The following is a 15,449-nucleotide window of genomic DNA, read 5'->3' as shown; positions in this document are numbered from 1 at the left end:
ATGGCACCAGATTTGCTCCAGTACCAGCTCCTGTTCATGGAAGCCAGGGATGGCCACGGACAATGGCAGCTGCCTGAGTGGCCTTGGCTGCCGCTGGAACACTTGCGGACAGCTGCTGCTTCCCAACAGCGTCCCCTATCTCTCCCTTCCCACCCCAGCTGCCTCAGAGAACACAGGGTAAGCGGGGACTGCTTGAGTCGCTGCTTGCCACATGCTCCCTGCAGTAATTCTGCTTTTTAAATGTACAAGAGCCCCGGAGGGTCCAGCAGTGACTGAAGCTATCCCCACTCATGCCGTTTCCCCACTGTGCCTCTGCCTCGCCTGTCCCCCAACAGAGACAGTACTGGGGTGAACCGACTTAAAGCCGGTTCCCCCTAGCACCAGTTCCTGCTCTGATAGAGGCAGCAAAGGGAGAAGGGGGGAGGGGGGGGGGGCTGGAAGTGACTAGTTAAGTGGCTACTCAGCTATCGGATAAGCACTTGCTTATCAGATAGTTAACTAGTCACTAACATCTCTAGTGTGAATCATAATTTTTAGTGCTCTCAGCTCTTTTTTTTACTGCTTCATTCCTTTAAGAATTATGTATAGTTATTTTTTGCAGTCTTTATAGCATAGCATTGATAATTAGAAAGCATTATTTTCTCCTGCCCAGAGACTTTTCGCCACAAGAAGTCTGGGTTTCTGCCCAGGGATCTGGGACTTCAAAAACTGTTTCTTGCTCTTGCTCCTTTACATCCTTTACATCTAGAGTCTGCTTCTAATGCCTGGCTGATGCTAACATTTCCGCTAAGTGCGGCATCTGCCAAATGTTTCCCCCATAACCATAAGACTCTTTGAGTTGCTGTCTACATAGCTGTCCATGAAGGTGAGCTTTTGGAGAACTAAATAGTCAGCCAGAAGAGTGAATGAACTGAGCGTGCTCATGGCAGGCCCACCATAAACTACAGTCCATAAAGAAAAGATCTTGCAGTGGCCGAATCTAGGTTGGACCTGTGTGGTCCAGGATGAGGGATTTTTCTGCCTCAGGGGAGGTCATTTCTGGACCCCCAGCTGCTGCCCCTCTCCCCAAATTTTAGCTCCCCCTGCAGCACAGCTGAACCATGCAGCAGCTTCCTGCCACACTCCAACCCCAACCCAACTGAGCTGCACACCAGCTCCCTGCTCCCCCCAGTCCAAATGAACCACATGCCAGCTCCTGGCTCACCCATTGCAGCCCAGCTGAGACTCACACTAGCGCCTGTGTCCCCACCCTCCTGCAGTGTGCCAGGACTCTCTGATCCTGGAACATCCATGGTCATGCTGGACCAGAGAATCCTGGGTTTTAGAGGAGCAGCCTGTAGTTTCAGAATTTCAAGAGAGTCAAGTCATCCACTCGCATTTTTTTTTATAAGCTGTATGCATTGGAAGAGGAAGGAAGACTGCACTCTGGGCATCTGGAGTGCTTTGGTTTTTTATCTACATGCAACAAAGGATGTTAGACACCTAAACTATTTGTTTCTATCGCAAACCAATCAAGAACTCAACATATATAAATTTAAAGACTTTGGAAATGGATCTCAGGTTGTCCTTTGTTACTATGCTAATTGGCATTCTCCTCTGTGCCTCCTTCCCAAGCAATAAATCATTTTACCAGGGAACAAGCTACCCCAGCTGCATCTGAGACACACATACCTCTACTAGAGATATATAGGATAGCCACTTGGAGTGCTTGGCATATCTTCTCATGAGACATTCTGCCCTGGTGGGGGCAGCTGTGACATCTATGTTCTCAAACTCACCTCTGCTTGTTAATCTATGTAAGGAATACATGTAGGGACCATCATTTGGAGACAAAATGGAGATGATTATCTGCAACTGTAGGTTCTTCAAGATGTGGGGTCCCTGTCTGGTTTACACTACCCACCCTCAGTTGGTGGATAGTGTGATTGGTAAGAATGGGAAATTGGAGAAACATCAGTTCACACTGCCCATTACGTCCTCACTTGGGAGCACAAGGAGATCTGCAGCACTTATGGGGACCAACAGATGCTACTTGTAAGAAATTGTGGGCTTAGGTGCATAGTGCACAAGTGTATATCCCCAGTTGGCATACAGACAGGGACCACCCATCTTGAAGAACCTCTTGTTACAGGAAAGTTTTTGAGTCTGAGTTTTAATACTTAACTGTCATTCTGGCTTTGGGCCGTACTTATTATTTGGATTATTGAGTACAGCAATGTAGACTAATTCTATGAATGAGATGATGTTCTTACTGCTTCCAGGCTATTTAAAGCTATGTAGAAAAAACAAAATGGTGACATCAGCACAGAGTAGTACTATAATGGAACGGCTAAGCCATTCAATTGGATTAAGATTCTTAAAGGTTTCTTAAAGATTACTTGTTTGACCAGAGACCTTATGGCCTACTTCTGTTGAACTAAACTACCTAGGGGATTCTTAAGAGTGATGGATGATGTTGCTAAATAAGGAAAATCCTTAGGATTTGTCAAATTAGTGGTTCAGGAAGGTTAGACATTATGTAGCGGAAATTATGTTTAACAAAAATCCGATATGCTGCTGATATTTTAACAGTGTATTAAAATATATATTAAAAATAGTCTTCCATTTGGTAATTTTGTTTCACAGGTGAGATTTTCTATACATGTTTTATGTTTATGTCTCTTAATTACATTTTGAAGACATTTATCCGTATATATCTCAGCTTTTTATTGTTTAGTGGATGAAGAATATAACTTCTGTACGAAACTTGTCACTGGTATAATAATGCATATGTAATCAAGGGCTGTTATTACAAGTCAATAGGTGCACACAGACAGTGGTCACAACAGGTTTGATATTTCTTTGAAGAGTGAATAACTCTAGAGTTAATCATTTACATGTGAGTTGTCTGATGTTTGCATACATTAGTTGTATTCAATCCCCTTGATGATTATTTGTGTTTGTAGTATTCTGTCTGCTCCAAAGGCTATTATAACTAGATGCTTCATCTTGCTAGAGCAATCCTGGGGGGGAGAGAGAGAGAGGAGTGAATGTATGTGTGGTTTCTGTGAAGTTACCTAATTTAGTATATTAAAATAAATATAATTCTATTTTCTACTTTTATTGGTGTATTAACCTCTGAGTTTGGAGAACTTCTTACTTCATAAATAAATAGTAATAGATATGTAGCCTGTTAGTCTGGTCTTGCTGAAACAAAAGACAGGACTATGCAGCACTTTAAAGACTAACTAGATGGTTTATTAGGTGATGAGCTTTCATGGGCCAGACCTACTTCCTCAGATCAAATTGTGGAAGAAAATTGGCATGACCATACATATCAAAGGGATACAATAAAAAAAAAAAGTGAACATATATAAAATTGATAAATCAGATTTTAGAACTGAGGTTGGATGAGAGGGAGGTTAATGTCTATAAGAAAATGATATTAGAGGTGATAATTGGGGAAGCTGTCTTTGTAATGGGTAAGATAATTAGCATCTTTGTTAAGGCCCATTCGTAAAGTGTCAAATTTAAGCATGAATGACAGTTCAGAGGCTTCTCTTTGAAGTCTTCGGTTAAAATCTCTTTGAGGCAGGATGCAAGTAATCAGGTCGTTGAGACAATGCCCATTCTGGTTGAAATGGCAAGAAACTGTTTTTTCTTTGTGAAACTGTCTGTCTGTTTTGTGTGCATTGATTCTTTGGCAAAGTGTCCGAGAAGTTTGTCCAGTATACATAGCAGACGGACACTGTTGGCACATGATGGCATAAATTATATTTCTGGATGAACAGGAATATGTGTTCTTGATCTTATAACTGAAATGGTTAGGTCCAATGATAGTGTCAGCAGAGTAAATATGTGGACAAAGCTGGCAACGGGGTTTGTTGCAAGGGAAAGTTCCAGGATTGGTATTAGTTTGGTATGTCCTGTGGTTGTTGGTTAGAATCATCCTGAGGTTAGGTGGTTGTCTATGGGAGACTATGGGTCTGTCTCCCAGAGCATCTCGGAGTGTAGTATCCTGTTCCAGTATAGGTTGTAATTTATTGATAATGTGTTGGACAGACCCTGGATGTTGCTGGACCAGATAGTCCCGGACCGGAGATGTTCAGCCTGTAGTGTATTATAGGGTGTTAAATTTGTATGCCTTGTATATACTACAGTGAAGACTGATATATTTGAAAAAATCAATCTGAGTGTCAAATTTACTTTTTCTATCACTTGCCCTGGTTTGACATAGATTACTGTATTGTCCTGTGTCTTTGGGCTCTTGTTCTGGGAATGGTGTGCCTCTCTTGGCCTTTCCATCTATGTTATTTAATGGTGATATTTTTGTCAGTAAGTGTTATTGTGAGAAACTTTAAACTTACTTTCATGTCAAATTAATTTTTTCTTCTATAACATTTGTAGATTTGGATTAAGTAATCATTATTTTGTTCATTCTCTATGCTTTAAATAGTGGTGTTTCCTATTCAGTTTTGTTCTTTTCTAGTTTTATTCCCCTTTTCTCCCTCCCCTGGTCCTTGTTTTACTAGTGCAATTTAAGATACACTTGGTTCTTGTTTTATCTTTTTATTCTGCATCACTGTTATTGATATCCTCAAGACAATACATAGTTTTAGTGGCAGTATATGTTTAAAGGGTGCTGCAAAAAAGAATAGTGGATCACACAGCCTTATTTTCAGCAAGCCACACTGACACATTTAACTTCTTGTTTATTTTATTTTCTTTGCAAATGAGCAAATTGAACATTTAGAATACAAAGTACATATAAAATATATTTGAGGTAAGTCAGATTTTGGATCTAAATTACACTGCTACTGAAATTTCTTTTTTTTAGTGATGTCAATATACAATAAAGATATATTATGCTGCTGAATGTGGGGGTGAATTTTGGGGTTTTTTTTGCGTTCCCCTCTCAGAACACAATGCTTCTCAATGTAATGCGCATTGTGCAATAATCTCTGAATAATCTGCTTATCCTCTTTTCTCTAATATTTCTTTACCTTTTCCTTCCTCTTCTGTAAGTTGATCATTTTTTTTGTTATATCTGTAGGGGCCCCTCTGTTCAAGCCACAAAAGCTGCAGCTGGTACTAAGAAGCATGATCTTAGTAAGTGGAAATATGCAGAACTTCGTGATACAATAAATACTTCCTGTGGTAAGTTTGTGTTTGTTTGGGATGGAGAAGGGTTGTGTTCCAACTCACTAATTTAGCTATTCGGTGAAAAAATAAGTTCAATGACTTTTCCCCAAGAGATAGAGCAAATATGCCATTTTTCTTTGAGGGACAGATGCTCTTATAACAAATGATCTGGTAGCACTTTATAGACTAACAAAACATGTAGATGGTATCATGAGCTTTCGTGGGCACAGCCCACTTCTTCAGATGACTAGAGTTTTGAGTTTAGGATGTGCAGACCCAAAATAAATAGGAGAGGGGTTGGGGAGTAGGGAAAAAAAGGAGCAGGTGGGAGACAGGGAGCTAGAGGGAATCAGTAAGTATCTCAAGATTGGTAATAGAGATGTAGCGGTTTTGCTGAAACAGAAGATAGGACTATGCAGCACTTTAAAGATTAACAAGATGGTTTATTAGGTGATGAGCTTTTGTGAGCCAGACCCACTTCCTCAGATCAAATTGTGAAAGAAAATTGGCATGACCATATATACCAAAGGGATACAATCAAAAAATCCACACAGAAACACCTTCTGAACCCCGACTAGGATTGTTCCATCTGCTTCCCAAAATCCATAAACCTGGACACTCTAGACATCCCATCATTTCAGGTATTGGCATACTCACTACTGGATTATGCAGCTATGTAGACTCTCTTCTCAAACCCTACGCAACCAACACTCCCATTTATTTCTGAGATACTACTGACTTTATGAGAAAACTACAAAACATAGATAATCTCCCTGATAACACCATCCTTTCTACCATGGATGTAGAAGCTCTCTACACCAACATCCCACATGAAGATGGATTACAAGCAAATAGAAACACTATCCCAGAGGATACCCCTGCCAGTCTGGTAGCAGACCTATATAACTTTGTTCTCACCCGCATTATTTCCAATTTAGGGACAACTTATACCTCCAGATCAGCAGCACAGCCGTGGGTACCTGCATGGCCCCACAGTATGCTAACATCTTTATGGCTGACTTAGAACAAGATTTCCTCAGATCCCGTCCCCTTTTACCCCTCCTCTACTTACGCTACGTCAATGACATCTTTATGATCTGGACCCATGGCCAAGAAACACTGGATGCATTCCACTGAGACTTTAACAACCTACACCCCACCATCAATCTCAGCCTGGACCATTCAACATGAGAGATCCATTTCCTGGACACCACAGTACAAATCACCAATGGTAAATTAGATACCAGTCTCTACAGAAAACTCACTGACTCATACAGTTACCTACATGCCTCCAGCTCCCATCCAGGACACACCATACGATCCATCGTCTATAGCCAAGCCCTTAGATACAACCACATCTGCTCTAATCCCACTGACAGAGACCAGAAACTTCAGGATCTCTACCAAGCCTTGTAAACCTCAATTACCCACCTGGGGAAATAAAAAAACAAATTGAAAGAGCCAGACGAATACCCAGAAACCATCTACTTCAAGATAGACCCAAGAAAACCAACAAAAGAACACCACTTGTCATCACTTTAGCCCCCAATTTAAACCCATCCAACACATTATCAATAACCTACAACCTATACTGGAACAGGATACTACACTCTGAGAGGCTCTGGGAGACAGACCTATAGTCTCCTATAGACAACCAGTAAACCTCAGGATGATTCTTACCAACAACCACAGGACATACCACACTAATACCAACCCTGGAACTTTCCCTTGCAACAAACCCCGTTGCCAGCTTTGTACACATATTTAGTCTGCTGACACCATCATTGGACCTAACCATTTCAGTTACAAGATCAAGAGCACATATTCCTGCTCATCCAGAAATATAATTTATGCCATCATGTGCCAACAGTGTCCATCTGCTTTGTATATTAGACACACTTCTCAGACACTTCGCCAAAGAATTAATGCCCGCAAATCAGACATCAGACAGTTTCACAAAGTAAAAACAACTTCTTGTCATTTCATCCAGACTGGGCATTGTCTCAATGGCCTTACTACATGTGTCTTACTCCAAAGAGACTTTAGCAGCAGACTACAAAGGGAAACCTCAGAGTTGTCATTCATGCTTAAATTTGACACTTTACAAATGGGCCTTAACAAAGCTGCTAACTACCTTACCCATTGTAAAGATAGCTTCCCCAATTATCACCCCCAAGTATCATTATCTCAGGGTATGTCTACACTACAAAGTTAATTCGAAATAACAGCTGTTATTTCGAATTAACTTTAATAGAGTCTACACAGGCAAACTGCTATTTTGAAATAAATTCAAAATAGTGGAGCCCTTATTATGAATTTGGTAAACCTCATTCTACGAGGAGTAACACCAAATTTGAAATAGCTATTTCGAATTAAGTGCTGTGTAGACACTTAATTCGAAATAGGGGGCCTCCAGCCCTTCCCAGGGAGCCCTGTTGGTCACTCTGGGCACAACCAGGAAAGCTTACTCTCCTCTCCCCTAGCCCCGGAGCCATTAAAGGGGTAGACCCTGGCCACAGTGCCTGTGCCAGCTCCAAGCCTGCCATCCCAGAGCCAGCAGTGGCCACCGGGGCCCCAAACATGCCAGCAAGCCACTGGCAGCCAGCCCTCCACCACTCCCCAGGAGCAGTCTGCCAGCTCCCAGGAGCCTGACAGGGGCCAGAGAAGGCGGGCGCCTTCCTGGTCCAGGGTGGAGATTATGGACCTTATTCAGGTTTGGGGGGGGATGCAGGGATGCCCCCAATGTCCAAGACCTCCACACTAGATGGAGGAATGCGGACGTCTATGGCAGGATAGCTGCCAGCCTGGCCACCAAAGGCCACATGCGAACCCAGGAGCAGGTTAGCATGAAAGTCAGGTTGGTCCAGCAAGACCCCCAAGCCAGAGCTTCCCCTCCCCCTTCTTCCCCCTTCCAGGTCCCTCCTTCCAGGTTTTCCCCTCCCCTTTTCCACCCTCTCTCTTCCCCTCTCCCACCTCCTTTTCCCAGTCTCCCCAGAGGTTCATCTCCCCCCTCCCCTCCCAGTTTTGTTCAGTAAACCCAGTTTCTATTTTTGAACATACGTGTCTTTTATTTGACATCAGGAAGGGGGGCTAGGGAGGGGTAAGTGGACGGACGTGAGGGAAGAACAGGGCACGAGCCCCTGATGGGGAGGACCAAGGAGGCTCTGAGGGCTTCTCAGGGTGGACGCTCTCCCTTCAGGGCCTGCTGGATCCTGACGACCTGCCGATGGACCCCCCGGATGGCAGCCTGCAGCAAGTGCAGCCGGGCTGATGGCAACGACCCCATGAGACACACCGGCATGCCCAGGAGCAGCTCTGGCTCCATGTGGCCGAGTGCTGTAGTGTCCCGAGTGCGGGCACTCAGGGCACTCCAAGACAGGACTGCTTTGCTGTCCCTCATTGAGGTAGACAAGCAAGCGGGGAACCCTGAGAACTGTCTGTCTGGGGTAGGGGTAGGGTCCCTTTAAGCACGGAGCTCTGGCAGCAGCCCTACACACCAAGGGTACGTCTAGACTACATGCCTCTGTTGCCAGAGGCATGTAGATTAGGCTACCAGGCATAGGAAAATGAAGCGGCGATTTAAATAATCGCCGCTTCATTTAAATTTACATGGCTGCCGCGCTGAGCCGACAAACAGCTGATCCTGGGATGAGGTATACCTGGGTGGTCGACAAATGCCTTTGATGTCGACACCTGCGCGTCCAGACTACCGTGCTGAGCCGACAAACAGCTGATCAGCTGTTTGTCGGCTCAGCGCGGCAGCCATGTAAATTTAAATGAAGCGGCGATTATTTAAATCGCCGCTTCATTTTCCTATGCCTGGTAGCCTAATCTACATGCCTCTGGCGACAGAGGCATGTAGTCTAGATGTACCCCAAGTCCTATCCTGATGCCCTGCGGGCACTGGTTCCGGCCAGCCTTAACTTTGGTTCAGGATCCACTCAGTGTGGATATGCTATTTCGAAATAGTTTTTGTTTATAGATGCGTTATTTCAAACTACCTTAATTCGACTTAACTATTTCGAATTAAGTTAATTCGAAATAGCATTGTAGTGTAGACATACCCTCATAGACACTAACCTCCCCCCCAACCTCTACCCCTGTTCTAAAATCTGATTTGTCAATTTTAAATGTGTTTCCTTTTTCTTGATTGTATCCCTTTGGTATATATGGTCCTGCCAATTTTCTTCTAAAATTTGATCTGAGGAAGTGGGTCTGGCTCATGAAAGCTCATCACCTAATAAACCATCTTGTCTTTAAAGTGCTGCATAGTTCTGTCTTTTATCTGAAGATTGAGTAGTTAAAACGAAGCATATAAGAATCAGTCAATGGATAGCATCCTTCCTGACATAGGAGTCTACACAAAGAGTTGTTTGCACCTTCAACGAGTGCTAAGTTGATGAGTAAGTTGTTACCTGTTACACTCTAGTTGTATCTGTGAATTTTATACACTTCAGTAAGGAGTAACGTATTATAAATTCTTAATGACATTATTTAAAATTAATTTACATTCCAGTAAAATGGAACTGAATACATGTAATAATACCCTGCATTTATAAAGTCTAAGTTTCTAAATGTAATTTTTCAGGCTTCAAAAGTAAATAGAACATAAGTTAATTTAAAATACAAACTAGATGCATTAATATTTTAGCTGATCAAATTAATATTTGCTAATTTTTTTAAGAAGATAAAGCTTATCTTTATCTTTACTATATATTAAAGAACATTTTTCCTGTGGGATGACAGAAGTGATGTCATGCGTCACTCTGGGTCCTTCAGGAAAAGTTTTTGTCCTGCTTCTCTCTGCCCTCAGACACATTCCTACCTCCCAGGCTGCTGGGGAAGGGGTCTGTCCAGGAGGGTGAGTGGCCCGGGGCCAGCAAGTGGCTGTTGTGGAACCTGGCTGAGATGGCACATTACAGCACTGAGGCAGCATGCGTCCCTCTCCCTCCTCCCCGGCTTGCTCCCACTGGAGGTGGCCTGTGGTCTGGGCAGTTGCTTCTGGGTGCGGCCTCTGCGGAGCTTTATGGAAGGATGGAGAGAGTGCCCCGAGTCTTGCTGTGCAGGGAAGAAGCACTCCCCCTCCCAGGCTGGGGTAACAGCAGCGTGTGAGCGCACTGTCTGGAGCCTTTCCCTGCACTCCCACTGGCCAGATTCTGTCTAATGGGAGCGGTGGGAGACTGAAAGACAAGTAAGTGCCTCCCATCCCCTCATGCCCAGACCTGCACCCCCAGTCCCTCTGAGCTGCTGCGCAGCAGCTGGCTGAAGATCTGGCAGCCACCAAGTGGAGGGCAATAAAAACAAGTAACGGGATGCCAGTGGTGGGATTCCTGTGGGGCCACGGCAGGATGTCCATGGAGGGGGGGAAGGTTGGGTTGGCACTGGGGTGCACCCGGCCCTGGCTGAGGGAGAGTGGTCTGAGTAGAGGGGCCTGAGCTGGCAGAAGGGGCAAGGGGCCCTGGCTGGAATTGCTGCGTCCCAGGCCTCCCCGGAGGCCAGGGGGAAACGGGTTGGTGAGCGCAGCGCGCTGGGGCCTCAGCCCCCTAGTAATACTTAGGTATTTTCAGTATCATGAAGAGATTAACTAATTTGTAACATTCCTTTATATTTTATTGTAATTGTTATCACGTGTCAGTTATGAATAATTGGTTTGTTTTTTTGGAAAAGAAGTCTATCTTTAGGCTAATGGCTGTTTCTGACAGATGCCTGACTCCTTCTTGGATATCTTGGCTAGAAACCTGTCTATTCTCTAGCTTTCATATCACTGAACTGGCCTCAAATTTGAGGTCTTTTAAAATAATTTTTGAGTTTTTGGCTTAAGTCATTGGTGGCTACAGAGTAGATGGTTTTGATGCACTTAGGTGTTCACATTTGGTTCAGATCCTCTTTGGTGACTAGGACGTGCATATGGTATCATTCTATGATCCGTTGTTTCTCTGGGCCAGATATTTTGGCAAAAATAACAGTCTTTGTTTAAAGGAAAATGTCGAGGCCTTGATTGAGTAGCCAGGCTGCTGAGAGTTTTCTCAGCAAACTAGTTCCCTGACTGGTTGGCAGGAGCAAAGTAGTATCACATGTAGGAATGAATAGGCAAAGAGAGCAAATCATAAATCTTAATTCTAGATGATTCCACACCTGGCAGCTCTACTTCAGAAAAGAGAAGAAAAAAACGACTAGGCTGTCCCCTGCATTTGGTTTCCAATAGGAAGGTAGGGAGACAGATCCTCAGACTCTGTGGCTGTAGATACTAGGGAACAACACTAGAAAATCCAACTCTGAATGTGCATGGTTTTTGCATTGTAACACTCACCACTTCCCTATTCCAGTATACCTCATCCTCTGCCGCGGAATCCTTAGGAGTCTGCTTTACTGCTATCTTCCACAGTTCCTGCAGCAAGGGAGACCCTCTAATGCCTAACGTAGGTCTTTGAGATTCCTTTTCTGCCATTGGGCCACCATATACATCACAAAGAGGCCAGAGCATAGGTGATGATCTTGCCCCGGACTATAGTAAGGAGCATACGTGAGCCAGAGACAATGAAAAGGGTCTCACCAGCATTCAGATCCATCTTCCAGCATGATGTAAAACAGTCACTTGCCATTTCTCCTCTTCTCCTGTGCTTATTCCATCTCAGCTGAACTGATAATAGTGAAAGCCTTTTATATGTGTGTGGGAGTTTATCAGAGACTGACACGCACAAACTTATTATTCAGTACTTGATGGGTGATGTTACAGATATTGCAAGTCTGCTTGTGTCTGTTAGTCCTGCCTCAATCAGGAGTGCCATACGTCCATATTGTGAGGCTTGTGCACATCTACATAAGCCTTTATAGCACCCGTCTGCTTTCTTTGCTCAGCTTAGTTCTCACTTGCCACAAGCTTTCATTTTGCTTGCCTTGTAAGACATTATTATGTTACAATGTGCTCTAAAATAGCAACACATTTTATAACTAGGTTTGTCTTCTGATTTTTTTTGCATTTTTTTCTTTGCTGTTTTTGAGACAGATATTGAATTATTGGCAGCTTGCAGAGAAGAGTTTCACAGACGACTAAAAGTATATCATGCATGGAAATCCAAGAATAAGAAACGTAATACAGAAACAGAACAACGTGCTCCAAAATCAGTCACTGATTATGGTGAGAAATTAATTTATTTTTCAGTTTTTTAATAAATTTGGAACATTTGTCAAATGAAACATTTCCAGAATAAACAAGCAGATTATTTTTAGAAATATTTTTCTTTAAGTTGAAGAAAAAGGGTTATTTGTTTAAAATATTTTTGTATGAAAGTAGGTAAAATACTTTGTTAAACAGATTTTAATTGACAGTTTGATTCGTTTGCTATTCAAATATGGTGGTACTCATAAGGTCCAATAAAAGTTAACTAAAATAATTATTTTCTAAACAATCATATCTACTAATTCACATTTGCCATAAGTTAGAAATAGTTTTAGATTTGGTATTTTGCATGCTCGCAGTTTGTTACAAGTTAACCAGTGGGCAGAAAGATGCTTAAGGCGTATCTGCCGAAGAGCACTCTTCGTAAAACCTGTATTAGAAGCTACTTCAGCTATATCCTATAACACACACATTTTTCTTAGATTATTTAGGAATCAGGTTGTTGTTAGCAGAGAACCCCCTCTCTGAATTCAGCAATATGATCCAATTTTCTATGGTAGGTATAATTTGATTCTCAAAGATGAACCAAATCAGAGATTCTGAATACCCTCATAGTCAACCTGCAGTTCCTGAAGCAACAGTGGTAGCTAAAATTAAATTAAATTAAAATAATTAGATTGCTTCAATACCAATAGCTTATGGGTTCTCCATGATATGATTCTTTTCAGAATGACACACAAAAATAGAGAGGAGATTTTTTTAAATCTTTGATTATCCAGTAACTATTTCTGTTCCCTCCTGCTCATTTTGATCAACATCTGAACTTTTTTACAGTTTAGATTCGGTTCAATAAACTTTAATATTAAAAATATGTGAAAATGGGATGGCAGTGTGTGCAATTTCTTACTGAACTAATAAAATGGATGATTTTGCTTCTTAAAGGATTAGATGTTGATAATGGTTCATTTTCATAGGTTGCATTAATGCTATATATTGTTCCTGGCAATAATGTGCCATAAATAACACAAATCTACCTTTGGATAGGTGTGTGCAAATTTATGACCACATAATGATCAATTTTATAGCAAATCTCATTTTTCTTTATAATTTTTCCATCATTTTCTTAAAATATGATCTTCTATTTCTTTATAAAAGTTGAGACATTTCTGTGTGTAGGAAAATGTAGTAATATCATAATCTTTACATCTTTAGAAATTCATATTATTGTCACAGTAAATTCTTATTTTTGTAAGTAATTCTTCTAAATGAACATTTCAATTCCATTTATTATAACTAACCTTAAATACAGTGAATCCCTGATTCCTTGGATGCTTGTTCTATAACTCTTTTAGCTGTCACTGAATACATGATTCAAATGACGTATTTCCATTTTTATTTACTCACCAACATATTATAGTTTTACACACACAGTTCTGTAATTAGATGTCAGTGGGCTGAGAAATGGAACATATGCAATGAGCACTCTGTCATAGAATGGATTACAATTAGTGAATTTTATAGTACCAAAAAAATGGAGCTCATTTCTCTTTCCTAGACGTTAACAGAACCGTTGCAAATTAGAGAATGATTTTCCGTTCCATGCAGAAATGTCAGAAGTTTATTAAAGGTACCACATGAAATAACGAACAAAGATTTATCCCTGCAATTTGTATTAAGTACCTGTATCACTGTGGTTTTTCATTTGTATTGACTTGCACTGTAAGTCACTTAAATACCAATTTCAAATTTATATGCCAGTTAATAAAAAGAAACCCATGATATTCTTGTCAGTAAACAAGCACAGAGATAAGATAATTACCTCAATACCCACATTTCCCTTACAAATGGAATTTCCTTTTGCCACATGGCTTGGTGGCAAACTTTATGAAATACTTAATATGTAACTTTAACTGCATCTATTCCAGTTCTAGTATTCTATGATTCTGTTTTCTTCAATATGGAATATTTGTTTACAGATTTTGCACCATTTTTCAACAGCTCAAGTAAGTGGGGAGATGGTTATGTATGACAAAGTTAACGAATACGAGTGCTTATAATCTCTGTACTAACTTCAGCTGAACAGTGTGTTGCTACATTTGTAGAATCAAAGTATACAAATAAAAAATATTAATTCACCATTTTCTGCTTAACACAAAAAACAGCCACAAAAACATTAACTCAATGGCTACATATATTAAATTACCAGAGCTCTATGTAGCTTGAAAACTTGTCCTTCTCCACAACAGAAGTTAGTCCAATAAAAGATTTACCTCTCCCACCTTATTTTTCTAATGATTGTATATTTGTTAAATTTATTTTCATAATGAGATCTACATATTGAGAAATGTAACTTTTTGATGGTGGTTAATTGAAGGTGTGAACTCATTTATGGTTGAGGAAATGCTATTCTCTTTTAATTCTATCATTTTATTATATTTGTACACATTTTTTCTATTGTAGCAAAACTCTACACTCAACTTACTACAACAGCTGTTCTCTTAGTACAAAACTAATGTTAGGGGCTAGTTTAATTTTTAAAACAAAGTATTTCTGTATCAGTCAATATCTACCATTGAAAATGAAAGATAAGCTGATTACTTAGAACTTCTATTCTTTAGATTTACTGAGGAATCTAAACACAAAGATAGAAAGAAGACCAACTGATTGCTGTTGTAATGCAAAGAAGTGTTTCACACTACCACGTCTTTAGTTTGGTGCAATGTACATTTAGACAATTCAGAAAGATTCATGAATTTCCATGAAATTTAATGTAAATAAACTCAAATTTTTATTCTTTCTCATAGAACATATTTGATCAATGCTAGTGTATGAAAGTGGTATCCACAGATAAACATAAGTGTAATAAACATTACTAAAACTAGTTCTGTAGACAATCTTTTCTTGTTCACCTTATTGTTTTCTAAATAGTTTTCAGGCACTAATATTTTATGTTTTGAATTTTTTTCAGATATTGCTTTCTACACTTTAATAAACCATTCTAGTTACACAAAATTAGAAGAAATAGCAAGTGGAGCTTGCTATTTTGTTTACTAATATATATTTCTGCAATTTCGTCAACAAGATGTGTTAAATGTCTGCCTTTTTACATTTTGTTAAAGTTCCAGTATAAGTTTGCCACTTAATAGGTGACTAACATCTATTAATATTATAGCTGCTGTTTAGAAGATCCCAACGGTCTTGCTTTTGT

At 40.7% G+C, this 15,449-nt stretch overlaps 1 protein-coding gene across 7 annotated transcripts in view; it reads left to right on the top strand.

The window, feature by feature from the left end:
- Positions 1-15,449, top strand: part of MYO6 (myosin VI) — a 159,929-nt gene that overhangs the window by 138,789 nt on the left and 5,691 nt on the right. For 4 of the 7 annotated variants that reach the window (XM_075923797.1, XM_075923796.1, XM_075923794.1 and 1 more), the window contains 3 exons: positions 5,033-5,136; positions 12,128-12,259; positions 14,218-14,244. In XM_075923797.1, the coding sequence (XP_075779912.1) occupies positions 5,033-5,136; positions 12,128-12,259; positions 14,218-14,244 (263 nt within the window). The remainder of the gene's footprint in view (positions 1-5,032; positions 5,137-12,127; positions 12,260-14,217; positions 14,245-15,449) is intronic. The other 3 variants (XM_075923798.1, XM_075923795.1, XM_075923793.1) reach the window with 1 other exon arrangement.

The sequence above is a fragment of the Pelodiscus sinensis genome, chromosome 3 (assembly GCF_049634645.1).
Source record: "Pelodiscus sinensis isolate JC-2024 chromosome 3, ASM4963464v1, whole genome shotgun sequence".
Lineage (NCBI taxonomy): Eukaryota > Metazoa > Chordata > Testudines > Trionychidae > Pelodiscus > Pelodiscus sinensis.
This window is presented reverse-complemented; position numbering and strand designations above follow the sequence as displayed.